This window comes from Puntigrus tetrazona, chromosome 21 (assembly GCF_018831695.1).
Source record: "Puntigrus tetrazona isolate hp1 chromosome 21, ASM1883169v1, whole genome shotgun sequence".
Taxonomy (NCBI): Eukaryota; Metazoa; Chordata; class Actinopteri; order Cypriniformes; family Cyprinidae; genus Puntigrus; species Puntigrus tetrazona.
Window position 1 is genome coordinate 4,074,420 of NC_056719.1, and position 27,817 is coordinate 4,102,236.

At 38.1% G+C, this 27,817-nt stretch overlaps 1 protein-coding gene across 1 annotated transcript; it reads right to left on the minus strand.

Annotated features, from left to right (window-relative positions):
• Positions 1-11,491: 11,491 nt before the first annotated feature.
• Positions 11,492-27,745, minus strand: LOC122326143 (dynein axonemal intermediate chain 1-like). Its single transcript, XM_043220835.1, is given in 19 exon segments — positions 11,492-13,328; positions 16,637-16,819; positions 20,634-20,733; positions 21,945-22,093; positions 24,041-24,117; positions 24,640-24,721; positions 24,801-24,890; positions 25,169-25,230; positions 25,233-25,415; positions 25,504-25,547; positions 25,639-25,756; positions 25,881-25,965; positions 26,085-26,213; positions 26,300-26,359; positions 26,550-26,798; positions 26,907-26,987; positions 27,095-27,190; positions 27,263-27,331; positions 27,575-27,745. Coding segments are annotated over 19 exon segments (1,980 nt in total). The 5' UTR covers positions 27,617-27,745; the 3' UTR covers positions 11,492-13,247.
• Between the last annotated feature and the right edge of the window lie 72 nt (positions 27,746-27,817).

The following is a 27,817-nucleotide window of genomic DNA, read 5'->3' on the forward strand; positions in this document are numbered from 1 at the left end:
TTTGAGGTGTCCTGTTATCATGACACTCCGACAGTATGTGTTTAGAATCGCCACCAGAGGGAGCCAAGTTACTTGCTTTTTCATGACTCATAGAGGCTCAGTCAGACTGCTCTTATGGCTTGAACCTGTGACCATCTACGTCTGTTCTGCCCATCGACCAATTCAGCACCTATTGACAGAGGCACGAAGAAGCGTGGAATTATTATAAAATTAAAAAGATCTACAGCAAATGCGGCAGAAACAAATAGCCAGTCGTACTGTGATTAGTCTTATATGAGATGATCATTAGCATTGGCATCCAATTAAAAGAGATCTCCTCGAGAACAGCTTGCGTCATGCCCAACTCTCCTGCTTTTTTCTAATCATCTCAGCTAGGTTGAGATTTATCAGATGATTTATCAGCTGCTTTCCAGATATGAGATTGAGTTGACACTGATGTGTTTATTAAAATGTCTATGGAGAATTTTATGTAGAAACGAGGTTTAAAAAACAGTTACGAAATTACAAAAGAAAAAAAGCCAAAAACTAATTTTACATGAAATATGAGCCCATTTTATATATATATATATATATATATATATATATATATATATGTGTGTGTGTGTGTGTGTATGTATGTAGTATCATGGTATAATCTGTTAGCATGTATAATAATCTACCACTACCATGTTGCCACAGTATTTTGTTGAGACTGCGCATGTCTTATTTTGTTATTTTTTATTTTCTCTTTTCATGCGGATAAAATGCATTCAAAATGTTTGCATTTTGCCTTAAAGCCATTTTTTTGTGTGTGGGATCTGGCATAATCGTCAATACCAATCAAGGGTCAAGTATTTAACCCTTTTCTCAATTTACATTTACGATCCGCAACCTCAAGGGGGTAGCTGTGAAAAACTGGCAGTTCAGACAGAAATCCCGAAAAGAGCGAACCGTTTCTTCCCCATTATATCCTTTAGTGCTATACTCGCACTAAAAAGACACGCATAACTGCAAGAGAGGAAGTTATCATATACAACTTGCATGCAATATATCTGGACTACTTGTTTGAGTACGTTTCTGATCCATACATTGCCCTGTAATCAACACATTCTGTGTGTCCCAGACTGTATTGATAAACATTTTCTCTAATATATGGGAAATGTACAGTTATTTAATTTAGACTCAATATAAGTGCGCTCGCGTGTTTCTGTAAGAGAACGTCTTTTTGTACTTTAATTGTGGAATACTTGACCCGTCGTTAAAAAGCACCGGCTACGTTTAGGAAAGGGCGCTGTTTCGATGACACGAACGTGTATTTACATTTTAACTCCAAATTGTGATAACGCTTTACCTAATATCGCGCTATTTTTAAACCCGATCGTTTTCGCCGCACGTCCTCGCGCGTCCCGTGTTTTAGGGACTGGCGCGCGGAGCTCCGCTCATCTCGTGCTGCTGCTGCTGCTTTTGTCGTCTCACACTCATGGATCATCACATCCCGACAGGTTCCTGGGAACGCTCTACTCCTCGCCAGCGTCGCGCTCGTGTTTGTCGGGTGAGTCTTTAAAGTGTTTATTTGCTCCGTGATGTTGATGTAGACCGAGCGGAGTCTCCGGGTTTCTATTTCGACCTGCTTTTTGTGTATTATTTTCTGAGCGTGTGTCTCCAGAGATGCCGCTTTTAAAAGGTTTGCTGTCGACGTGAATGTAGGCGGCGTTTTTGCGCGCGATCTTTCGCAGCTAATTGCGTTGTTTGAACGGTTTTTACGATACAAATAAAAAAAAAAGTATAAACCGACGTAGTTTACCAAAAAGCTCAAACCAATAATCATTCAGTGGCTCATTTAACACCTAGCGAGCCGTGTACGTTGACAGGACACCGTCCGCGTTATTTTTATTACTGTTTTCTATATTCGCGCCATAAAGAAAGCGTAGCGTTTAAGTAACTAGTTCAACTTTCAGAAACGAGTCTAGAGACTGTGTGCACTATGTAGGTGGGTTTTAAAAGCAAGAACGCGTCTCAGACAGCATGTTTGGAGAATATAGCCCCCGTATGTCGAAACACAAAAATATAACTGAAATACATTTGAGTGGTTGTGTATGTACAATGAAAGTCACTTAAAATAGCAAATATCTTCCATTGTCTTTCACAGATCAAAGTCATACAGGTATTCTTAGCCTCAGTCGTGTTATTGCTGTTATTAATTAGCTTCTGTCATAGTGTGCAAAGGTACGATCAACTTTAGTGCGAGTAAATGATGAGATTTGTCATTCCTGAGGCTCTCAGAGTGCTGCTAGGGGACCTGACTTATACCGTGTCTAAAAAAAAAGTGATTGGAAATGATCTCGGTTACCTCAGAACAATATGGTATGATGTGGCATTTTGATGCAGTCCATAACGCTGCATTTAATGTCACGCTTTGCCCTTTCCTCACTTTGTTTGCCATTTGTTTTACGTCCATCCTTCCGTTAGTCCCTCTCTTTAAATGTCAGAGCTCTATTACTGATTGCAGTAGTTTCCCTGATGATGGTGACGGCAGGGCTGTACGCTAACTAAGGTTGAAAGGTTTGGAGCTCGGGCCACACGATTGTGGCGCAGGTATAACAAGTCTGCTACTATCTCTGACAACAACCAGTAATCAGTTTCATTCATCACTTAGGCCTAAACCTGTGACATTCACGTCGAATACGGTTTGAGAAATGAGAAAAGTATCTTCTTTTCACGTGCATGTATACTTGTAGCTTAGTAAATGCATCTTAGTGTTATAGAGAAGTGATTGGAGAATACAATGATAGGGATGTTATAATGACGAGATTGAACAATTTGATATTAAATGCAGAGACGGTCTCTGTAATCAAATCAACGATAATCGCTAGAAAGTAACTGTCCTCAACTAAGCAAGCCAGAGGGGACGGCGGCAAGGAACCAAAACCCCATCCATACAGAATGGAGGAAAACCAGGCTCAGTTGGGGCCAGTTCTCCTCTGGCCGGATGCCCAGCACTTGATTTCAAGTTCAGTTTTAAACGCAGTTGCTGAGTAAATACATCTACACTGAAATAATTGCTGTGAATTGCCGGTATATTTCACGTTTGGCTGGCAGGTGATCTGACCAATCATGACAGAAATAGCCATTTTTGTCCGACAAACAAACCAGACAGCAGACGGTGGACTTGAACTTGAAACAAGGTGTGTATTGACGTCTTGCAGTTGAAACAAGATAGCTTCTGATGTTCATTCATGTTTATGTTATGCTATAACTAGTATAAGATACGATCGGTTCATGTATTGCTTGAACCGAGGAGATAGAGCAATCCTTATAGCTTTAATTTGTTTAAAAAAATTCCCAGTTTTGAAAGCTGAGACTTTGTTTCATGCCAAAAGTAACCAGTTCTGTTTCATATGCCGGCCTGTTGTCAGTTTCCTCTTTGCTCCTCAATGTATTTTTCACGGCATGACAGCAATTACAAAATAACACACTGAATTAAACAAGAAGTATACATATTAAAATCGTTTTTTTGTGTAAAATATACTACAAAAATTTTTTTTTTATACGGTTTCGAAAAATGACAGTTGTACACGTCGAAAAATGTAATTGGAAACATAACTGCAGCGTATGTGTCCTATAATGTTAATTAGTGGAAGTAATTGTGCAAGGACTTAGAGGTCCCATGTTGTCAAATCTGAAATTTCCAGTGATTTGTCATAATAAGCGAGGTCTAGGGGCTGTGTAACTACCATGGAAGCTTCAAAACGGTCAATCCACAGTAAACTGCACACATCCTGCATAAAGTATCTGTGATATTTCACGAGCCGTTTCGTAAAAACGTGACATCAGATCTATTAGTCAGCGCCTTCAGTCATCGCCCAAGCACTGCCCACCACTCAAGCATCTATGACATTACTGAGCAACAACAACACAGAAACATGTCGAAAAGGTTAACTTTAACAGACGAAACCAGATCGATGGACGATCTGAGGACTCATACTATGAGGTGAAACGCATCTAACGTGTTTAGCTCACTGTGTCCATCTAGTCATAATGAAGATGTATGTTATTATTTCAGCTACAGTTAACAAAAATGCATATATAAGACAACGATATTTTAAGCTTCTTCTTCTTATTATGCAGCCGAATCTGCGCTGTTTTGTACGGGCCGCCTCTAGTCTTCCCTTTTCCCTGTGAAACATTATGCCATCAATACATTTGATTGGCCTGCTCGTGCGTCACTCAGAAAACAACAGGCCAATCAGAAGAGAGACTCGTGAATAGTAATTAGACTGGCCAAAATCCAAAAAGAAGGAGCTGTCAAAACACACTGAGATGGTTTTTGTTACTTATACTGCAAATATATATTCTTAAGGACATCAACACTGAAAATAAATTATGCGCGGAACCTCTAAAAAATCTAAAAATAAAAACTCCATTGTATATGACAGGGAGCGATCACACACACATATATGAGCTCTCCTGCTCAGATGGTTGAGGGTGTTAACGTCTGTAAAAAAACTTCACACAAACTTCTCATAAGCCCAGAGTCCTTGAAAGTGGCCACTGCCTGCCAATTCCCCGTCTGTTCAGATGTTGTGTGCTACGAGAGAAAAAATCAGGGAGCAGGCCCAGCGCAGGGTGACTGACTCATTGAAAATCATCTCAGATGGATGGCTACCCAGTCATGCATTGAGATCCGAATGAGCTCTGTGCCACTCTGGCTCTGCCTCATGGCTGGATTCGATGGCAGTGTTAAATCCCAGCAGTCAGGACGCAGTGATGGAACAGACATAGCAATGGTGCTGGCGCAGGTGTTGCCAGATTTGCGGCAGTTGGTGAGGTGGTTTGTTGGTATATTTAATGATTGGGTTCACGAGTTTGTTTTTCATCAATTCATCATGTTTCCTTCTTTGCGTGCCTGTCTAGCACCAGCTGTTAAAGTGCATCGAGCGACTTATGCATCTCCCCGACTTCTTATTGAATGCGCAGATGAGTAGTCTGTTGCTAACCGCATTAAGCAGTACTTCATTCATTTTCGCCGGTGCAAAGAAGTTCAGCAAATAACGTTGCTCTCAAATGCTTAATCCATTACCCATAATTCAGCGGAATTGATCATATTTGGAGCTCTTTTTACCGCAAGCGGTTAAATCGAGGATTTTTGTTAGTGATGAGCCACGCAAGCTCATTTGAACGCTTACGAGATGCACGCGGTGTTAAAATGTCAAGATGACTGAAAAAAGTTCATTTAAAAAGTGCAGGGGAAATGATCAGAACAGCTCTCGGATGCGCAACAGAGAACCCCCACCTCGCCCGAGGCTTTACTACAAGCTATAATAACAATCAAGGGGAAACACGCCTCATGAGGTGCAAAAATACTGACGTTTTATATTATACACCGTGGCTGTGCTGTATGTCACAATAAAAACAGGGTCTAAATGAGTAGCTACATAGGAAGACGTTGCACGTAATGTAAGGCGTTATTATGAAGGTCTTATTTGATATCTCACGCGCACACCGCTATGCCCATGACTCTTTCCATCTGGCTTTGGAGAGCTGTCTTTCTGGGTAGCAATCTGTGTGCATTTGTGCTCCTCCACAATGAAGGGGACATCTATTTCCTGTTCTGCAGCTTGACGCTGAATTGAGATGGGATGTCATTCAGGGCTCTAGACTGCACCTACACCAGAATGCACATGGTTGTCATAAATGTGACAATAATTCAATCTAGTCGCTAGGAGAAAGACCGGAAGATATCTTTTTTTTTTTATCTATATCTATTTAAAAAGGGAAAAATGTTCCTTTAAAACAAACACTGCGTTTCATCTGGGGCTCTGGATGTGTGTCTTCAGGGAGAATTGATATGACCCGCTATCCGCTGTGTGAATCATCAGACTAATGAAAAAACCCATGTGCAAGGACAGCGTGTTTTGTCCATTTCATTTCCCTGCACCCCACACAGTGCTGCCCTTTTTTGCATGAGTACGTTTTGCATTGTAAAGTCACAACCCACTTAATTTGCTTGATTTCAGGCAAACAAACTCTTACGATAAAGAAGGTTAGGAATAAAGTGCCCTTTCATGTTCGGCGTCTCGCGGCAGTTTTAGGTATGTTAATAAACGAGAGTCACCTCAGCTAGGAGACCCTCGGGAGGTTTGCACAGTTATTTTGTGGAAGCCGCCCACCGCTTGCAACGAAATGAGTTCAGGATAACACGCTGGCAGCACACACACACACACACACACACACACTTCCGCTCAAATGACACCCAGAATAGTACTGCTGTTCTTCTCTCCAAGCATCTTGGTTTTAATATGCTGGCTGGCAGTGCATGTGAGGCACGTCGAGTGTGGGTTTATGGGTAAAAGTCATTGTGTGTGGTTGACAAGCACTTTTGTAACGGACTCGTTATGGGGCCTGTGTAATTACACACTATGTTACACTCGCCCCTGACAGCTTTTTAACATGACCCCCTTCTTCTCCTTCCCTTTGCTCTTTCTCCTTGTCTGGAAATGAGACCTCCGGCATCCCACCATTATTTCCCTAAAGCGAGGCAGTGAAGCCTCCCTGTGGCATTGTAAACACACACAAGCCTCCCTTTAGAGCTCGGAGGACAGACAGGTGATTCACGGCCGTCTCAAAATTAAACTCCGATGATTAGAGGGAAGGTTGTTGTGGATGGGGATGAATTGAATAAGAGCTACACATGTTGTTGGAAGCTTTTGTTTGTGTCAGAAACAGCAGATACTGGCGAGTCTTCACCCCTGCTGTCAGCACCTCGCTGTTATTCTTCTTCCTCGTGTGACCGGACAGAAGGTTGACTCGTTTAGTTGGAAATGGGCCTTGCGGAAGAGTGTTCGAATCTACTTAACGTCTCCTTTTAGACCCACTTCATGTGTTCACGAGCTTTGCGAGTCTTAATTTGTGTGTTTGTTGTTGTGCATTTAAGGAAATTCATTTACTCTCTGTTTTGTCATTCCAAATGTGACTCTCTTCACCCATTTTTTTAATATTGGTAAATATTGAACATTTGTGCAGGAATTCCTTCCCATTTTTAGTTTAGCGATCGTCAATAATATTGACACAACCTTCTGAATTCAAAATCGATTCATTTAGATGTATATCAGGTGACATAAATATCAAATCTTAAAAAAAATGTTTAGGTTTTGTTTTGCCTACAAAATTTACATTTGTCTGGGAAAAAAAAAAGTCTAAAATATGCTCTGTACATTTACAGCAAAATCAGAATGCGGGCAGTTTTAGCTTAAAATGAAAGAATGTAATCAAAAATTATAAATTACAAAAATTTGAAAACCAATTTTAAAACCAATTTGAAAAATATTGCTAGCTGATGCTAATTGGCTAGCTAACTAGCTACCTGATGCTAACTTGAGGTAATTTTTTTTCTATTCATATATATTTCTGTTCAACCATTTAATGTTCAGAACAGAGTGACTCCAGTAATAAAGTCTTGCCCCCTGGGGGTGTTTTACCCCACTGACAAGGTTTTGAAAAGAAATTTTGTCATTCTGAAAATATAAGGTCTCGTCCTTATGTTGATAGCTCTGCCCCACACAGAAGTACACAACCCAGGCAACGATTTTGGCAAAACTCGAACTGCTTCCGTTTTCTATTTATCACAGTATGACACAAATATGAAATGATTAAAAATGGTCGCTTTGTCCCGTCCAGTATGGACAGACCTCAGCTTTTGTGGTGCGGGGCGACGTGATAACTGATACAGAGTAGAAACTGTGTTAGTTCTCTCCAGTGCTGGAAACCTGATATTTACACGGGTCCTACTTCTTGCTTTACTTCTTGAAATCTAAGATTTCTTTTTTCCACAGATGCACTGAGCACTCTCTTCTTCACACCGTGAGTAAACACGCCCCTTACTGCTGATTGGCTACAAGTTTGTTTTGGTACTCAGCCCGACTCTATAGCATTTTTTTAAATATATACACTGCACCTTTAAATATCACCAAAATTGCATTTTTTATTTACCTTTTTCATTTATTATTATTTTAATTTAATTTAAAATCATAGACTTTTATATCAAAACTATAAAGAAAATGATTAGGGCCAAGCAATGATGCAAAAAATAAAACCACCTTGATTTATAAAATTTAAAAAAACAAACATATATATATATATACAGACGTGGACAAAATTGTTGGTACCCTTTGGTCAATGAAAGAAAAACTCACAATGGTCACAGAAATAACTTTAATCTGACAAATGTAATAATAAATAAAATTCTATAAATGTTAACCAATGAAAGTCAGACATTGTTTTTCAACCATGCTTCAACAGAATTATTAAAAAAAAATAAACTCATGAAACAGACCTGGACAAAAATGATGGTACCCCTAACTTAATATTTTGTTGCGCAACCTTTTGAGGCAATCACTGCAATCAAACGCTTCCTGTAACTGTCAATGAGACTTCTGCACCTCTCAGCAGGTATTTTGGCCCACTCCTCATGAGCAAACTGCTCCAGTTGTGTCCGGTTTGAAGGGTGCCTTTTCCAGACTGCATGTTTCAGCTCCTTCCAAAGATGCTCAATAGGATTGAGGTCAGGGCTCATAGAAGGCCACTTTACAATAGTCCAATTTTTTCCTCTTAGCCATTCTTGGGTGTTTTTAGCGGTGTGTTTTGGGTCATTGTCCTGTTGCAAGACCCATGACCTGCGACTGAGACCAAGCTTTCTGACACTGGCTAGTACATTTCTCTCTAGAATTCCTTGATAGTCTTGAGATTTCATTGTACCCTGCACAGATTCAAGACACCCTGTGCCAGACGCAGCAAAGCAGCCCCAGAACATAACAGAGCCTCCTCCATGTTTCACAGTAGGGACAGTGTTCTTTTCTTGATATGCTTCATTTTTTTTCGTCTGTGAACATACAGCTGATGTGCCTTGGCAAAAACTTCGATTTTTGTCTCATCTGTCCACAGGACATTCTCCCAGAAGCTTTGTGGCTTGTCAACATGTAGTTTGGCATATTCCAGTCTTGCTTTTTATGATTCGTTTTCAACAACGGTGTCCTCCTTGGTCGTCTCCCATGTAGTCCACTTTGGCTCAAACAACGACGGATGGTGCGATCTGACACTGATGTTCCTTGAGCATGAAGTTCACCTTGAATCTCTTTAGAAGTCTTTCTAGGCTCTTTTGTTACCATTCGGATTATCCGTCTCTTAGATTTGTCATCAATTTTCCTCCTCCTGCGGCCACGTCCAGGAGGTTGGCTACAGTCCCATGGATCTTAAACTTCTGAATAATATGTGCAACTGTAGTCACAGGAACATCTAGTTGCTTGGAGATGGTCTTATAGCCTTTACCTTTAACATGCTTGTCTATAATTTTCTTTCTGATCTCTTGAGACAACTCTTTCCTTTGCTTCCTCTGGTCCATGTCGAGTGTGGTACACACCATATCACCAAACAACACAGTGATTACCTGGAGCCATATATATAGGCCCAATGGCTGATTATAAGGTTGTAGACACCTGTGATGCTAATTAGTGGACACACCTTGAATTAACATGTCCCTTTGGTCACATTATTTTCAGTGTTTTCTAGGGGTACCATCATTTTTGTCCATGCCTGTTTCGTGAGTTTATTTTTTTAAATAATTCTGTTGAAGCATGGTTGAAAAACAATGTCTGACTTTCATTGGTTAACATTTATAGAATTTTTATTTATTATTACTTTTGTCAGATAACAGTTATTTCTGTGACCATTGTGACTTTTTCTTTCATTGACCAAAGGGTACCAACAATTTTGTCCACGTCTGTATATATATATATATATATATATATATATACAATTTTGAGAGAAAAAAAAACACGTTTTTTTTTTTTTTTTTTTTTTTATTTAATGATTTTTTCCCTTGTAATTTATGGAGGAAATGACTTTAATCTCAATCATCAGTTTATGTTGGTATTGTCTAGAATTTGAATCTGTGTCCTTCACCACACCACATTCGGACCACATTGCAACATACAAGTCAGATGATAAAATTTTATTCTAAATATTACCTCTCTGCTGTAGCTTAATTTTTTGCAAGTTTTATTTATGCATCCATAACATTGTGCAATCAGTGTCAAACTTTCTGAAGTGTGACACAAGTCACAAGTAATTTATTGCTGAAGGGCCGAGACTTCACAGAGGGGGTCCTCATGCAATACATAACACTTGGACCCCTAGCAAAACATCTGCTCCCCTATTTCACAAAAGAAAAAAAAGTGTTAAAATGACATTAGGCTGAGTAAAGAAAATGACAGAACAGTGCCCATCATATTCTGATATAATGGTGATGAATTATTGATGTGACTGCATGTGTGTAAGCATGCTTGTGGAGGAGGAGCCCCTCTTCAGAGACACTCGCTGCACCCTCTCTAAAAGCTGAACTGTGGAGGAGTGGGCCTGCTAGGACTTCCCACTACAATCTATGAGCTACACAGAACAGAAATCATTTACTGGCTCAACACATCCTCTCTTATTTGTTATTTTACCAGAACTGACTTCAGAATGCTTTTTTTTCCAGCTGGATCATAAGCATATAGTCTTCTTTTTGTATGTGTGTGTGTCTCTAAAAGCGTTGCCAGATCCATTGTGCATTCAAACGGGAGTTTCAGAGACCGACAGTAACCAGGCAGAGACTAGTGAAGGCTTCATTGAGCACACCAGGAAAGGAATGAGATTTTAAGGCAGTTCCTTTCTCACACCACTGACTCCTCTGTGAATAATTCCAATGACATTCTTGCAGCTATAATAGAAAACTAGAACAAAATGCAGTGGCACACAATGCAGTTTACCTGTTTAAATATCCTTGTTCTCTCTATCACATAGGAAAGAAAACCTAAGACGAATCGTGGAGATAGCCTTCAAGACCTCATCCAAAAGAAAGCCACCCTTCTGTTCATTTCCATCTACCTCTGAGAACAACGTTGAGCCCGACATAAGAAGAATATGTGCACCAGTGAACGACAGCTATGTTGTAAAGTCATTTAAAATCTTAAAAATCTCTTAAAAATCCTCAGGCTTTGATCTTGATCCATCATCAGACCAGTTTCAAAGTCTTCCTCCAGAACCAGAACACAGTGTGTCCTTGATCTGCGAACATAAGAGATGTGAAAAGTAGGACGCGCTTGTTCACACAGGATCAGACGGTCAAGAGGAACTCTGGGTGACGAATAATGACAGCAGAGTGATGGTGACTTCAAAGCGCTGAGCTTCACAGGTCACGGATCAGAGCGGTGTGTTCTGGGGCTGACAGCTGGTCTGAGGGAGGCCGTGTCTGTGTCAGCGATGCAGCTATGTGACCGTGAAGACTCCATCTCTACCACAGGACTGTCCACCGCCGCAGTGGTGGCCATAGCATGTAACATCCTGGTAGCTTTGCTCATCCTGGCTCTGATACTGATCCTCTGCAAAGCATGCAAGGTTCCCTCCAGCCAGGAGAGCGTCCCAGTGCTGACTCTAGAGAACACGCGTCAGAGGAACGAGCAGAGGTACTTGCTGACGGCGTGAGGGGAAAAAAAAAAAACTTGGAGATGGAACGCTTGGGTATATTTTGTACTGCCTGCAGCGATCAATCGCGGATTGGATGACACGGTTTGTCATGAATTAAAACATGATTTCATAGATGTTTTATGCTATTCATAGAGGCATGCGTAAGTGAGGCGTCATGTAAAAACACTCGAGGATGAGGAGTGAGTTGGCTGAGCGTGGGCTGCTGGACTGTACCTGAGCTCTCTTATACTATACCACTCTGCCTGAGGGTTTTATGTAAAGGTAAAGAGACTCTCAGTCGCCTCTTTAGAGTCATTCAGTAGTGCCTGGCAATGTCAGTGAAACCCCACACCTGCAGCCAACCAGCTAGCAATCAGTGTTATGCTAATTAGCACAAAAACAAATAAACGCTCTAGTGCAAGAATTAGATTTTAATAATGAATTGTCCTGCTTTGTGTCTGAAAGAGAAATTTTAATAAGAAGTGCATGTTTTATTGTGGTTGTTTGCTTGTGCAATGGGCCAGAGGGACCGGTGCACTATTAACAGCATCTTTTCTTGAGAATATCAGAGAAAATTAAATAGTAGTTAAAGTAGATTATGAACATTTAATAAATACGTTGAAATATCCATACAAATCTTGGTCTTTTTTTGAACATCTTATAAATGAGCTACCTTATTTCACATATTAGATGTGCCCTGGAATATGGTAAAGGCAAACATCAACAAGTGGAGACAATGGGGTGCCACAATGCGACACGGCAAAAGAAACACAAAGTCACCTGTTGTTAAAAACAAGATGAAAAGTTATTAAGGAGACTGCCAAGAGAACTAAAGTAGCATTAAAGGAGCTGCAAGAATATTTGGCAAGTACTGATCACTTGTTGCATGTGACAGCGATATTCTGTATTCTGTAAAGCATCTGGCATAATGACAATAATGAGGCATAATGTTTAATGTTCCAGCAAAACCAAACTGAACTTTTTGGTCATGATTTTACAATGTGTGTTTGGCACAAAAACTGCAGACTGCACACAAAGATTGGTCTATTACACTGGGCACTGGGATAGACGTTTATAGTTCGGATAATAACACTCATGTCTATGACAGCGATCAAAATGAAGTCAATCATCTTTTGAAAGTAATTTTTGCTTCAAATAACGCTTACTGATTACAATGTTGATTACATTGTTTTAGGCAACTGACAAAAATGTTGTAATTTAATCATTCATTCAAACCTTTTTATAATTCATTCAAATGAATTAAACATTTTTGAATAGAATGAGGATATTATAAATGTTACTTTTATTTTACGTTTAGAATCGTTATAAAATCATGATCTCTATTTAAAAAAACCAAAAAAACAGCATACTCAGTTTATCCAGAATCGTACAGCTCTAACTCACAATGAAGCAAGCTTGGGTCAGTATCATTCTATAGGGCTGCTTCTCTTCAGCTGGGACTGGGGCAATAGTAAAGATAAAGACAATCGTGGATAGTGTCAAATACCAGACCATATTGGCACAAAGTGGCATTTCAACCAAATATTAGCTGAGGGGTGTTAATACTTGTGCATTCAGGATATTTCAAGACTTATTTTCCTAGTCTTCTTTCCTTAAAAGTTTCTGTTTGCTGTTACATGATTAAATCCATTAGATGCAATTTTATTTAATTTAATTTGACTGTATATTTTAAGTTGTTTGTAATGAATTTGTAGTATTTGCATTCGTCCTGGTCTTACTGTTCCTGAGTTCTTCTGATTGTTCCCAGGCTATCTCAGTGAGCTCAACAGTTGCTCCATCTTTGCTATTTCCACCTCCGGCCCCTTCGGCAAGTCCTGACCCTTCTTCTCCTGTGGAGCCAAAGAGAGAAATGAAGAGGCCGAGATGAGTCAGCTGCTGGTAGTGAGAGGACTGAAGCAGGGGTGCCACTAACAATCACAAACACTTCTCAGTGTGAAGCTCCCATTTAAACGTTTCCATCTCGACCGGCGGAGGTAATGAGAGAGGTGTTAGTGCGATGTTATTTCCTCCGTGTGCCGCGGCGGAACAAAACCGTCAGAGATTCACTCTAATCTCGCATGACATTTGTCTGATACGATTACAGTGACACATTGCTTCCTCGGGGGAGAATAATCAAAGATCGCTATGGTTACTGTCCATGCCAGGGTCGTAATGAACTAAACCAGACCAGATGAACTTCTCTGCAGAAATATTCACTTCCACTAATTAAACACTCTCCGGTTCCTGTCAATCATTAGGCAAAATTTTAAGCAATTATGAGTCTGGTAATCACTCTGAGAACATCTGCTAAATGTGCTCAGCAGAATGCTAATGTTCAGATATTCACAGAGCTGCAGTGGAGCGATGAATCTTCAATGAGCTCCAATAAGTAGCTCAAGGTTACAGCTATTCCTAGAATCCATCAAATCCTAACGAGGGAGGGCCGGTAGGGAAATACATCTGGGAGATTGAAAAATGTCAATCAAAGAGACTTTTTTCTATTTCTGATCAGCTGGACGTTGTTTTTTGTTCTTGCTACGGAGCTTTCATGCTAGACTTTGTTTTAGTTTCTGTAACATCAAGAGAGGAAGTTATCCTACAGCAAAAAAGACCTACAGCATCTTAAATGACCTTGTTATTTTGCAACGTCGAATTAAGCTATATGTAGGTACATACAGTGTATATATATATATATATATATATATATATATATATATATAAAGTAAAGAGGAAGATTTTACTGCTATTAAGTGGCTCTATTGCCATGAGGACGTCTAATGTCTCTTGTAATTGCAGTTAGTGTTGTGCAAATAAAGTTTATCTGGTGACCCTGTTACTTCAAACCAGCAAAGCAGAGTTTTGGGGAAAGTTTCTGACTGTTGAGACTGTTGTGGAACAAAGTAGATAAGAAAATAAATCAGCAGCCGAGACGACAAACTGAAAGCTCAGGAATGAACACTGACCTGACTCTTCATGCGGTGAATATAAAACAGTCTTTAAAAAGAGATCTAGCTGCAGGAATAATGTGGATACTGTGATTGATGAGTCACAGGCACAGAAAGACATGGAGGAAGGCTCATGGGAGGTGAGACGTGTGTGTGTTGGTGTACTGTCCTAACCTGGAAAACAGCTGACCGTTTCCATTGAGTTTGTAACATGCTGTTTTTAGTCACCGTCTCAAACGCCACCCCATGGGTCCCACAGCTTTAATATATAGCTTGTAGACAGGTATACATGTCTGGCTTCAGCCAGCATTGACCTACACTCACATTAGCACAACTGGAATCCTGCAAAGGTCAAGCACTTTATCCAAATAATCAATGTCATCACAGTGCTTCATAAAGGTTTGTATTCTAAAACTTGTTTTTGTTTTCTTTATTTTGTGAGACTATTTTTTCATGTATTGGATTTATATAAAGGTGAGATAAATTTTGCTCATTGAAAAACGTAACATTATAAATGAATTTAAGTAATTTTATATATAATGAAAATAAGTATTTTTAAAACATCTTATATTCAGAGACATAATAATGCATTCAAAATTTGACTTTCCAAAGAATGTAAATGCACCTTATATGCATGCCAACCTGTTAGGGACTCCCACAATTCAATTCTGAACCTAATATATAAAATAATTTCTTGTTTCATAGCTTATATGAGTTTATTGTTTAATAGTTGTGTAATTTATGTTTACTCCTAAATTGTTTCTAGTGTGTTCTTCTTTGTTTCCCTAGTTACTGATTTAGTTGCTCATTTATTTCTATATATTTATACAATTATACAAATATTGACTATTGGGCATTTTTACATATCAATCTATTTAAAAAATGGGAACAGGATCATCTGCAATATGGTGGGAAATTTACTAGTTACGTTTGCAGTAACGTTTTGTGCGGAAATGTACACTTTACCTTTAAATAAAGCAATGTGCAATGCAGATCATCCTCTTGATGAGGCAAAACAGAAAGTTTTAAATGAATTTATCTAAGATCAGCCACTGCATCAGGGGTAATTGTGCGCTTTCAGAAGCAATAATGACATTAGGTTGTTGGAAAGCTGATGATTAATGACTCGAGGATACACTGAATGTGTTGCATTTCTGAGTATCATCAGTCATATTAAAAGTCACTGTACTCAGCAGTTTTCTCTCTGTTTAAGACAAATACAGCCATGGCAGCAATAATACAGCTTTCTTGCTAATCAAAAGCATTAGTGGACACAGCCACTCAACCTGTGACACTGTGTGCCATTAGAATGAGCCTTTTCAGCCAATCAAATATAATGACTGTCACCAACAAAACACATCAACACTGAGCGCTGACACTGACTGAGATCTCCAAACAACAAATTAAACATTTCACAAGTAGAGGTTTGACAGACAGCAGCTAGTCTGTGAGGCAGAAGAATTTTAATTATGTGCTGCCATTGTTATATACAGTAGTATCTGACCGTTAACTGAGGGCTCAACACATAATCAGGTTCCTCTAGAAGCCTGAATGAAAACAACGGCACCTTAGCCTCCAAACTTTTCAGGAACAGTGTACATTGAACATTAAAGGTGAACTATATAATTGCACGGTTGCTGAAATTTTCTCTTACTCCACACTGATGTGCGGAGACAATTGAAAGCATACATTCAAAACCTCTGATTGATCCCGATCAACTAAAAATTGTAAAGGGGGATGACTGTCAGCGATAACACTCTTAACATTTAATTTCTGAGGAGATTTATCTAAAATTATTTTGCAATCACTGCAAAACATCAGAAATCTTTAGTTGGATCATGTGTATTTCCGCATCTTGTTTTTCCAAAAGCACTTGTCCCACAGTACAGTCTGACTGATGTCTTAAATTACCATTTTAATGCCTAGCAAACAAATGATACTTGAATTTATGTTCAGCATGCTGCGTTAATGTGGTTCCAAAACATTCTCATCCAATGTCAGTAAATTGAGATGTGCGATAACTCTGCTAACAAATGATTTTTCTTTGAACTGCTGTGGGTTCTGCTGTAAATTTAAGTCTGAAGCCGTCACAGAGATGCAGATACAGCAGTTCAGCACATGAAGTATGTGGCACAGTACTGATTTAAACAGCACTGATCGATTAAGCATGTGGTTCATCGGAGGCCTATATGTAATATGAGCGCATTTCCTACCTTAGGCTTCTTGCGGAGGTTGGGAGAGAGCTTGAGGCTAGTGACATGGCCGCGGTCATCGCCCACGATGATGATGGGATGGACAGGGTTGAATTCAATGTGCAAGAGCTTGGTCTTCTTGGACACCACTTTTTGCTGGCAGAGAGCCTCATATTTGTTAATGCTGAGGTCGAACACATGGACCTAAGAGAAATGGAAAAGGAGAAGGCAGTTTTAGTCAATGCATTAATGAGTGTTGAATGAGTGTCTGTTTTGATGTTTTCAGTGTGAAGCAGACATTAGCACCTCTATAATGTATTCTCTTGCTTTGGCTCTGAGTGTCAGTTAGCCTAAGATGCATTCGAGTTTGTGTGCGCTTGTATTTTAATATATTCATATGTATGAGCACAAGAATACGTGTGATTGTGGAGGTGTAAGAATGCAGACCATCTGCTAGAGGACACTATTATTTGTGCGATAGTATGTATAGAGGGTAGTATAATTATTTTCATTAATTAATTAAATAATATATAACATTATATGTTACATTTTATAACATATGTATTATATTTATGTGTTTTTAGAAATATTTTTAATACATATGAAGCACGTTTGCTGTTTATGAAAAGTTTAAAATGTGTTTATGTTTGTGTCTCTAAGAAATACAGATTAAGAATCAGTCTCAGTGCGACAAATGCAATCTGTGGATGACAGTATCTCATCTTCTGCTACATTCAGTAAAAAAAAAAAAAAAAAAAAAAAAAAAATCCAAATGATACAGAGAGAGTGAGTGAGGGATGGGTGATTAGAATTCCCATCATCCTCATTGTCATTCATGTATCATGCTGCCCACCTAAGCATAGGCAGATGAAAGACAGAGATGGGAGATGGGGACACAGGATACAGGCTTGGATACTCATTAGTAAATATTTGTCAAGCAGCATGGCTCATAATTAGTCAGCGAGTGTGAATCTATCTTAACAGACCGATGATATTCTGGGCAGCTGACGCAGTGATGCAGAGGACACGCACTACGTCAGTACTAATGATGCCATCTGCAAATGCAGGAGTAACACCAGATCTAACACAACATCTTTGGCGCTATGAGCTTGAAGGAAGAAAGCCCCTTTAAAGATTAGAACTCATGCAGTACAGCCTGTGTTTTGATGTTTCAAGATATGTCAGCAATATTTATTTTTGTAGGCTTGCCTGCAATGAATTTCTTCGTGGCATTTTGAAATAGCTGAGGCAGCCGACTGGCAGCAGAGATCTGGACCCATTCCAATACTAGTGTGATATTGGCAAACATTAAATCACATAGTGTGTCCTATCTACTGAGATAAAGAAGGAAGCCCAAATGAGCTTTCTCTCTTTGTTATTTTACAAATAATTATGTATGTATTTAATATAATTTTGTTTATTTGTTTCATTTCGTTTTTTGTTTTTTTTTACTGAATGGTGTACAATTTCTGCAGAAAATGTCTGTCAGGACCTGAGTGGTACATACATTTATAGTTTCAATCAAACCCTCTTTATCTTCAAGACATATTGCTCTCAAATAGGCTCTAAACATTCATGTTCCAACATTATTTGACGCCCAAAAATCAAATCAACATGTGCAAAATCTTTTATTAAACCAATAAAGATTGCCTGTAAGTGCCTAGAAGCTTCTGTCATCTCTCTACTGCAAACTACTGCCCATTCCACACTTCTAGATCATTAATAATCTTTGGTTTTCATGTTGCTACAGCTTCCCCAAGTTCCACCAAATATTTTCAATGAGATTTAAATCTGAAGATGGAACATTTTACTCAAGAACATTCTATAACCAATCCCTGAACAAAACCTAATTAGATTTAGATGTACGTTTTAAGATGGCTTTCCTGCTGGAAAGTCCATTGATCATCAAGCTTCAGTCTCTGCATTGAAAACATCCTAATCTTTGGCAAAATAGCCTCCAAAGAATCTATGATGTCTTTCATACAGTCAACATTTCAATTTCCTGCAATAGCAAAACAGCCATGGAGCCATGTTTGACAATGGAGATGGTGTTCTTATGTTAATAAGCTTTTTTTTGCACCAGACATACTCCTGATACATAGTTCAGAAAGTTCCAGTTTGGTCATAAATCATTGTTCCAGATCTATCCAGGTTTTTTTTTTTTTTTTTTTTACATTTTCTCAATTTTTTGTGATAGTTTCTAGAGGTCTTAAAGACTTGACTTAAAGTGTTAGTTTAGCCCAAAATGACTAAGGTCCGAGGTTCCCAGGTGAAGAAATGTAGTAAATACATTGGTAAAACAGTCCATGTGACATCAGAGGCTCAACTTCAGTTTTGTGATACTACAAGATTTTTTTTTTTTAAATACCATAACTTCTAATGATGGAAGACGTAACTGGTTGAGTAAATTATGTTATTTTTGTTTTCTTTTTCACAAAAAAGTATTCTTGTAGAGGTTGCAAAAGTTGAGCCACTGATGTCACATAGACTGTTTTAACAATATATTTTCTATGTGAGCTGGGAACATTTCAGTTTTGTTGCTGTCTTTAGAGGGTCAGATAGCTTCATCAAAAATATCTTAATTTATGTTCTGTAGATGAATGAAGGTCTTAAGGTTTTGGAATGCCATGAGTAATTAATTAATGACATTGGAGTAATTAATGACAAAATTTTCATTTTGGGGTGAACTAACCCTTTAACAACAATGTTGAATAGGGGTTGAATAATTATGAAAAAATCTCAAAAACATGACATTATATGTTACATTGATACTTATAAATATATTACATTTATAAAGTTGCAATTCTTTAAAAAAAATGGATGTTTAGAAATGCTACTGTCTCTGCTGGATGTATATGGAGAAAATAAACTGAAATTTGCTTTTAAAATCATTTGGGAAAAAAACACCACTTTGAAACTATTACTTTAAAAGGAAACTACATTCTCAGAAGTTGCTGACATTGTACCTTTGGCATTACAGTAAAGCAGCATTCGGGTTATTTGGTTTTGTTGGAGAACAGAGTGTGGTATTTATTGGAACAAGCTGTAATGGGTTTCCTGTAGAGGGCAGGTGTAATTTAGCCCATCAGAGTTACGGTGTTAGCAAATAACAGTGACAGCCGCCACAGCACGGCAGTTTAAACCTATCAGGACTGCAAGACTGACAGGTGAAGCCTGAGGCTGCCTGAGACAAGAGCTTGAGACCTGCTGTGTGATTTGAGACTAATTGCCAATGAAGGGACAGCATAGTGTATGTGTGTTGGTTTGTCTGTGTGCTGCAGTTTACAGGTGCAGTCGAGCACTGTTGGTATAGCATCCCACTGTCTGGCTGCTACTATTTTTCATTAGCAATTATTACATTCATCATAAGGGGGCGTGTGTGTGAATATCCCTTGTGTAAATCACACATGCACAACTGTCAGACAATAAGTGCACTGTGTCATGACAGTTACAGTTTAATGCAGCACTTCTTTGCTGTTTACTGAGACCTTTTAGTGAAATAGGTTGATGCTGGGGAGGTATTAGTAAGGCTAGTAAAGGGGACATTTAATAATTCCCATTATGAACAATTCTCATATGAACTGACCATTCTATTTCCTGTTTGTGAAGAACATTCTATTGCTGTCATCCAGTGTTGGAGAGGCTACTTTCAAAAAAACTGCTTAAATAAAGAAGAACTAAAATGTTGTACTGAAACTTTCACACAAGGTCTTTGTTTTTCTTAATCATTCAGTTACATAAACATTACTAACAAAACTACTCACTTGAATGAATCGGCTGTTCAATACTATATATGAGAGAGAAAGGACTAGCTGGTAATACTGTTGTTTTAAGATAAAGAATAATTTTTATTTATATTATTATAATAATATGGTTTGGAAAATGGAGGGATGGATGAATGGGTGGATTATTATTATTATAGCCACTTAAGAAGCCTTAATCTGATAACATCAAAAATTAATGTAGAACTTGCGGACTTTACTGTTGTGTTTGTATTAGAGTTGGGTAGGCTCTTTACCTTTCCATCAGTGGTGACAGCGGCAAAGATAGTAGAGGAGTATGGAGCCCAGGCCACATCTGTCACTGCAGTTTTCAGCTCAAAGGTGAACAGAGGAGACCTGTGATAGACATGTACTGTCACTTATATTAGCTACAGTACGATTCAATCAGGAACCTTCCACTTTTTTTGGAAATAGGCTCATTCTCCAACTCCCCCAGAGTTAATAAGTTAAGTTATACCGTTTTTATCTTTTTTTTAATCTATTCAGCCGATCTTTAGTAGCACCACCAGTAGCATTGCGGTCAAAAATTACCAATGAGCCTATTTACAAAAAAGTGTAGTGTTCACAAACTATAGAGCTCCCATTCTTAATTCATCTAATGTAGGCATGCTAAAAAAGAGATATCCAGAACCTTTGTTCAAATGTGGGCAGTAAGAGTAACCAATGTCTGATTTTTAAAGGTGTAAAATGTACCAGAAAGGCTGCATTCATTTGATCAGATCCTTTGATTATTTCAGGAGGTAAAGCTCTAACAAAACCAGACATACAACAGGAAAAGAGATCCAATGCTGTTTTACAGCAAAGCACAAGAGCTCTCTGTTGGTGAATTAGGGATACTGCATCTAAAAAATCCACTAAATCCACTAACACTTAAACAAAATGTGCAGTCAAAATGACAGATTAATTCATTATTATCAACCCAAGGATGTCTTTTGACAACCTAATTGGTTTGTCAAGTAAAAGCACTGACAAACTAATTGTGTTTATTGTAATTGGAAGAGCAATGCATGCATAATTAAATTAAGAAAACAAAGGCCTGAAATTCACAAAATGGCAGTTATTGTGTATAATTTTACTAATCCCACAAAGTTCTGTAATTACAATGCAGGAAATTCCCACAAATATGTATTCATAGTTTTAATTCTAATGCTATGAGAGGGTGAAGACTGACACTCTAAAATCTACTCAAATATCAAAATGCTGGCGCTCGAGCACAACTCGAGGTCTACAAATGCAAAATTTATATTATTTATTACAATTATATGGGAGTATGAAACAGTACATCAATTATAGTCATGTTGGGATGTATCTAAATTAAAATATTCAGCCAATAATTGCACCAACTGTAAGAGAAAAATTAGTTCTGTAATCAAAAATTTAGGTGGGATAATTTTTTTTTGTTAATGTTGAAAATATTGTAGTCCTTTATAGTCTTTTTTCTGAAATGAAATTCAGGCCATGCCAACTGAAGGATAAGTAACAGGATGCTATTTTTAGAGGCTGGAAAAGGCCGCTGTAGACAGCGCTGTAGGGAATAGTGCTCATACTTCATAGTTTGATCCCAAATTTTGACCATCCAGTCCCAGCCACAGGAGATGAAGACATCAGGATGGAAGGGATTCCACCTCACACGAGTGACATTCATGAAGTGGGCATCATATTTTTCCAGGAATTTGCTAGAATAGTATTTGGAGCCCTGTAAAACACAAACTCATTCCTGGTTAGACTAACATTACAAAATTGCTGTTTTGTATACAACACTCTTGCTCCTGTTATACTGCTTAAATATCCACTGGTGCTTATGAATAACATTTGCAGAATTAGTAGTGACATTTAAAACATTCTTTGCAAAGAGAAAAACACAATTTTTCTTGTTTAGTTTGCATTGTGTAGTTCAGGAGAAGTGCATGATGGATCGAATTCATTGTTTTCCCTCGGGCAGTGCATCACACAGCAGAAGGGCTTTGAGTTTAATCTGAGAGATAAATCTAAAGAACACAGAGCTCTACATCAGCTGTCAGTCTTTAGGGAGACAGGGGCCAGTTTTTGCCCAGCGGTATGTCTCTAACATTCTAGCATTAAATGAGCCTCCAACACAGCTGCCCAACATCTTTGCCAATCTGTAGAGGATGCTAGGCAGATCTCCTAAAACAATCAGGAATGTTTTGCTCTAAGATCATTTTATTGCTTATTATAGCATACAGAAAATTGGTTAATCAAAAATGCAGTTTCTATGAGTACTGCATTACTTGCAGTTGTATGAGTATTACAGAGAAAAAAAAACAATAACACTAAATTAACTTTTAAAGATTGAAACTACTAAGCACATTTACACAATTTAGCATTTGAGTTTCCATTTTACTTAACTTGCTTATGATAATCCATCATATCCGATGATGAAACTTTAATCTGTGTTCTTTCAAAATACGATTTGAGGTGCACATGATTTATTGCATTGTGAAGTACCTCTACTGTAATCTAATGTTCTGAGCATCTTCATCTGCTGGACTCTTTTTGTGTTTTGGATTTACCTTGCATTTCTTCAGTAATGTATTTTTTTCTGACCATCCACCAAGAGCCAATTAGCCATAGTATATATTTGAGTAAAAGCTGAGACTTTCTAACAAAAGGCCCAAACCAGAGCAGTTGCCGTTACCATGGCTTCTATGCTAGCAAAGCTTGTCTCAGTATCAGAATTACAGCTGAAAGCATCATCAGATAACATTCTGAGTCACTTTAATTGAGCGGCTCACAATTTTGAATAGAAAATGATTTTGTAAAGAAATGTCAATTTTATCTGAAGGTCAAGAATTTTAAAGGGAGTCCTGGTGTTGTGACCTCTAATCTCTTAAATAAAGGTTGGCAATGTGCTTCCAGACTGAGAAGGTCTGGTAATGTCAGCGATAAGATAAGTCCTGCAGCATCTGTTTAGCATAAGGGCTGTTGCATGACACATTCTATAATTCGTGCACATGGCAAAACATGTTTTTACAAGGTTATAGTATATATATTTATTATATTCACAAAAAATAAAGGTATATGGACCCCATTTAGACAGTTATCTAAATTTGAGTATGTGTTTTGTAAAAGTGGGATGTTGGGAGATTTTGGAGTCAAATCTAAATGGAAATCATTTTAAAGAACATATGTTTGCATGTGATGTTTGTAATTTAGAGCAGAACAAGTTATGGAGTACAGTGCGGCATACAGATGAGAAACAAAACTGTCTGGTCTGTCAAAATGAATAGTTTGAATGCTAGTCTACCCTGGCTGGCAGAGTGAAAAATATAAATAAAGAAGGAGAGACAGAGACGGAATGTTATTGTAGCTGCTGCGCCTGCGCTGCCGTGATAGCAGTGCAGAGACAGGCAGCTAATAAGAACACTTCCTCTCTGTTTGATGACAGGGATATTATATAAACATTGACTGCTCAGCAGGAGACAACAAATACAACAAGCTACTTTTCCCAGATTCAAACCCAGAAGAATAATGAGATGTGAATAATGAGAATAATGAGAGTGCAGATCTCTAGAGGGGCAGGATGTTCACAGGTCACTTGTTAGTGTTAAAAAAATGTTTGGTTGATTCATTGTATGATTGGCCTTGGTATAAATTATGATCTTGGCCGTGGTATATGACTGACCTTGTGAATCTTTCCATGTTCAGTGCCAACAAGAAAACTGTAGTCCTTTTGTTTGTGGAAGTCCAAAGATGTTCCAACTAGACAGAGAAAATAACTTCAGTCAGTATGATAATATTTTATGCATGCGTTTTTCTTTTTTGCACCATTAGCACATTTATTCAATTTGACATTATAACTGCTCATGTGTAACTTCTCGAAGAAAAAAAAATCTGAATATAATTGAAACCGAAAAGAAGCTCACTTAAGATATACAATAAACCCAGATTCAAACATTTAACAAAAGTCATTTGTATTCTTTATATGATGAAACTGAATTATCACTGTTATGTCTCAACAGGTGAAATACAACACATGAATGAAACCCTGTCATAGAAAGCTATGTCGCCAGCAAAAGAAGCAACTGATTACATTCTTTGTACTGTATTGTGAATATATATACAGCTGAAGGGCTCCTGTCCTTATACTACAAGAAAACCCCACTCACATCATCATTGCATGTTTTCATAAACATAATTTTTTATATAATAGTGTCAAATTAATGTATTAAATCTAAAAAGTTGTAACATCTGACTAGTGTGGTACTGTAAGGTGACACATACCTGTAGGAATGACATCCTTCAAGTCATCCGGAATCGTGTCAATGACTGGGAGCTTGATTATGTCTGTGAAGACCAGTTCATGCTAAAATCCGAATGATTAGCATTAATTAACCTCATACAATAATGAGGAAATAATCAACTTTAGATATTTCCTTCTGTACCTTTACCAAAGTCCAAGACACCACTCGTCCATCAGCAGCCACTGAAATGAAGTTATGATTACTGTCCAAATCATCTTTCTGCCACTTCACCTGTAATGAAGACAATGAAATAAATCTACAATGAAACTAGTCACAAAAACTATATCCTACAATCACTGGGTTTGTAAGATATTTTTTATTTTTTTAAAGAAGTCTCTAATGCTTACCAAGGCTGCATTTATTTAACGGAGCAGTAATTTTGTGAAATATTATTATAATTAAATAGCCATTAATCAATACTGCATATTACGGCACTAGTAGGTATTAGTAATAGTATTATTGTTATATTATAATTTGTATATTTTTGGTCACTTCCTCCTCATTTATACCTGCATCACAGGACTTGTGTGTTTGCCTGCGCTGGCTCTGCTGTTGTAAATAGGTTGATCAGTCTTTTCTTCAGGTTGTACACTGCGACACAGCCGTCATATAATCCCACAGCCACCAGGTAAGACAGACGTTCATGGATGTCTAAACACATTACTCCTGATGTTGTGTTAAAGATGAATTCTGGGTAACTTGGGTTTTTTAAGGTGTAGAAGACAAGCATGCCACCTCCTTGCTGAGTAAATTCATCTGAAGGAGCAGATGAAACACATTTCAGAGCACATTTCATAATCTAACTTGCAAATTATTCTTTGTATAAGATAAATAGTAAACTTACTAGAACCCAGACCGACAGCAAACAAATCATTGTATTTGTGATTCCTAGAAATAAACAAAAACACAATATGTCACTTAAATGGTCATATTTCTTGTGCTCAAAAATGACTGCATTTGTTTTTAGTGTGAAACTTACCAGCAGAGGGCAGTCACAGACAGACTTTTGGCATTATCATACTGAAATGTCCATAGAGGGAGAAGAGTGCCCTTCTCTCCTCTGAATTCATCGGATGCATCATCAAAGTACATGAAATCTAAGGTTTGGATATAATGGCATTTACATCAGTCAATTGCATGCTCCTTTTTGAACACTTTGAAATGTCTGTCCATCTAAAATAAAGGGTGTGGCAGTAAAAATACTTTATTTTTAATAATTACCTTGAGCAATATCATCAAATATATTTTGATTCGCCATACGCTCAATGATCTTGACCGCCTTGGCTAATTGGGATATGTCATCATTCTGTAAAGCAAAAGGTTATAAAGTTCCTTTAACTCTCGTCTTTTAAAACAAATCAATCGCTTTCTTGAACTAAATGATCATTTTCTTGATTATACTGTACATATTTCTTGTCTAGCCACCTGAGTCTCAGCTTGAATCATCTTTTTCTTGCTCTTGTCCTCCTCCTTAATTAGGAACTGGCCTTCGTGCTTCTCTTTACTTTTCTCCCGCCTTTGAAGCTCCTCTGTGTAAAAGTCATAAATCTCCCACTACAGAAAGAGCAGGGCACAGTTTTAATTGTAATTGCTGTAATTTTATACAAATAATTTACAAGCACATGCATAGAGTTTCCCACCTGATTGGCTGTAGCTGAGAAGTTTGCACGAGGAGGAGGCTCAGTTTGACAACTCATGTCCTGCAAAACATAAATTAAAAACTAAAGTGGCTTATGCATAAACTGAAAGTACACAAAATTAAGTCTGTCTATGAGCTTTCACCATTGTGTCCATGTAAAAGAGAATCTGCAAAATCACACCTGTTAAACGACTTAGCAATAAACAGAAGGCAGATAAAACTTCAGAAATGTAATCCATAGTTACTCTTACTCTTGGAGCATTGTTTAGCGTCTGAGAAGCTCTCTCGTTAAAGTTGAATTGGTTGGTGAGTTTCTGCTCTCTCTTGCCAGCTTTGATGGCCACATTATCTGGCCTCTCATCTCCTCCGCCGTCATCCACTTCAGCTTGTTTAGCCATCAATCTCCGACCTTCATCAGATTCTTTGTGCACAAGATTCCCTTCTAGTTCAAAGTGAATAGCCATCTGATCCACAAAGACAATTGGTTTATAGCAGCCCTCCTGAAAAGACAACAGCTTTTAGTGATTTGTTACGCTGATTTTACATCCTTATGGTAAAGGACCATCATTTCAATAAGTTGTAGAGGTGCTGCAGTGTTTTTATTTTACTTTGAAACTGTATCTGACAACGTTTTGTGGAGCATTTGGATTGCTTGCTTTTAGTACTCGGGTAATCTCTTCATTCAGCTCCTTTTGAAGACAAGAAATACAAATGTGTAAGTAATGATCCCAACATTGCTAAAATATGACATAAAGTAGGCAGAGCCAGACCACAGGTCCTCTCCAGGTTTACACACTGCTTCAGTTAAGTCCAGCTGGTCTGGAGGCTTCACGAGAGTTTTCCCCTGCATCCATTCCTCTCCTTCAGCCGTGTCTTGCCCTTCCTCCTCATCCTACATGACAAAAGAGGCTACAATCCCTGTGCGACAAAACATTCATTCCTATCTCAATGAAAATTGTGTTACCTTCTTCTTTCCAATGGCTTTGACACCCTTTGCCACAGCTGCCTTTTGGTGGCTGTTAATATTAGGTGCCTTCATTTTAAGAAAGAAAATATAAATCTTTGGGTCTCTATCAGTGCAGCGCAATTCTTAAGTGAAATAGCAGTCATTAACTAGATGTTGACTTGAAAAAGCCTGCCCTGAAAATTTAAAATGAAATTTAGCTTTAAAATGTAGCTTTAAAGCGGAGTTAGATTTGTTTGCTGTTAAGTTTTAAAAGTAGTTTAGAAAACAATTATTTATTAATTAGCATTCTTGATAATAACATAGGCTTACCTGTTTAGATTTCAATGTCCCAACTTTGTGAGGAACTGACATTTTTTTGCTTTTAAATAAGTGGTAAATAATTCAAATTTATCGGTATGTAAGCTTAAAATAAGTTTGTATTGATAAGATAAAACTAAATAGATAAAACAACCGCTCTTTCCTCAGCACTGCGAGTGTGTTTGTGTATATATACGTTGTCATGGTAGCTGCAGCTAGCTAACGTTATGCGCATGTGCAAGAATGAGCGTGTTT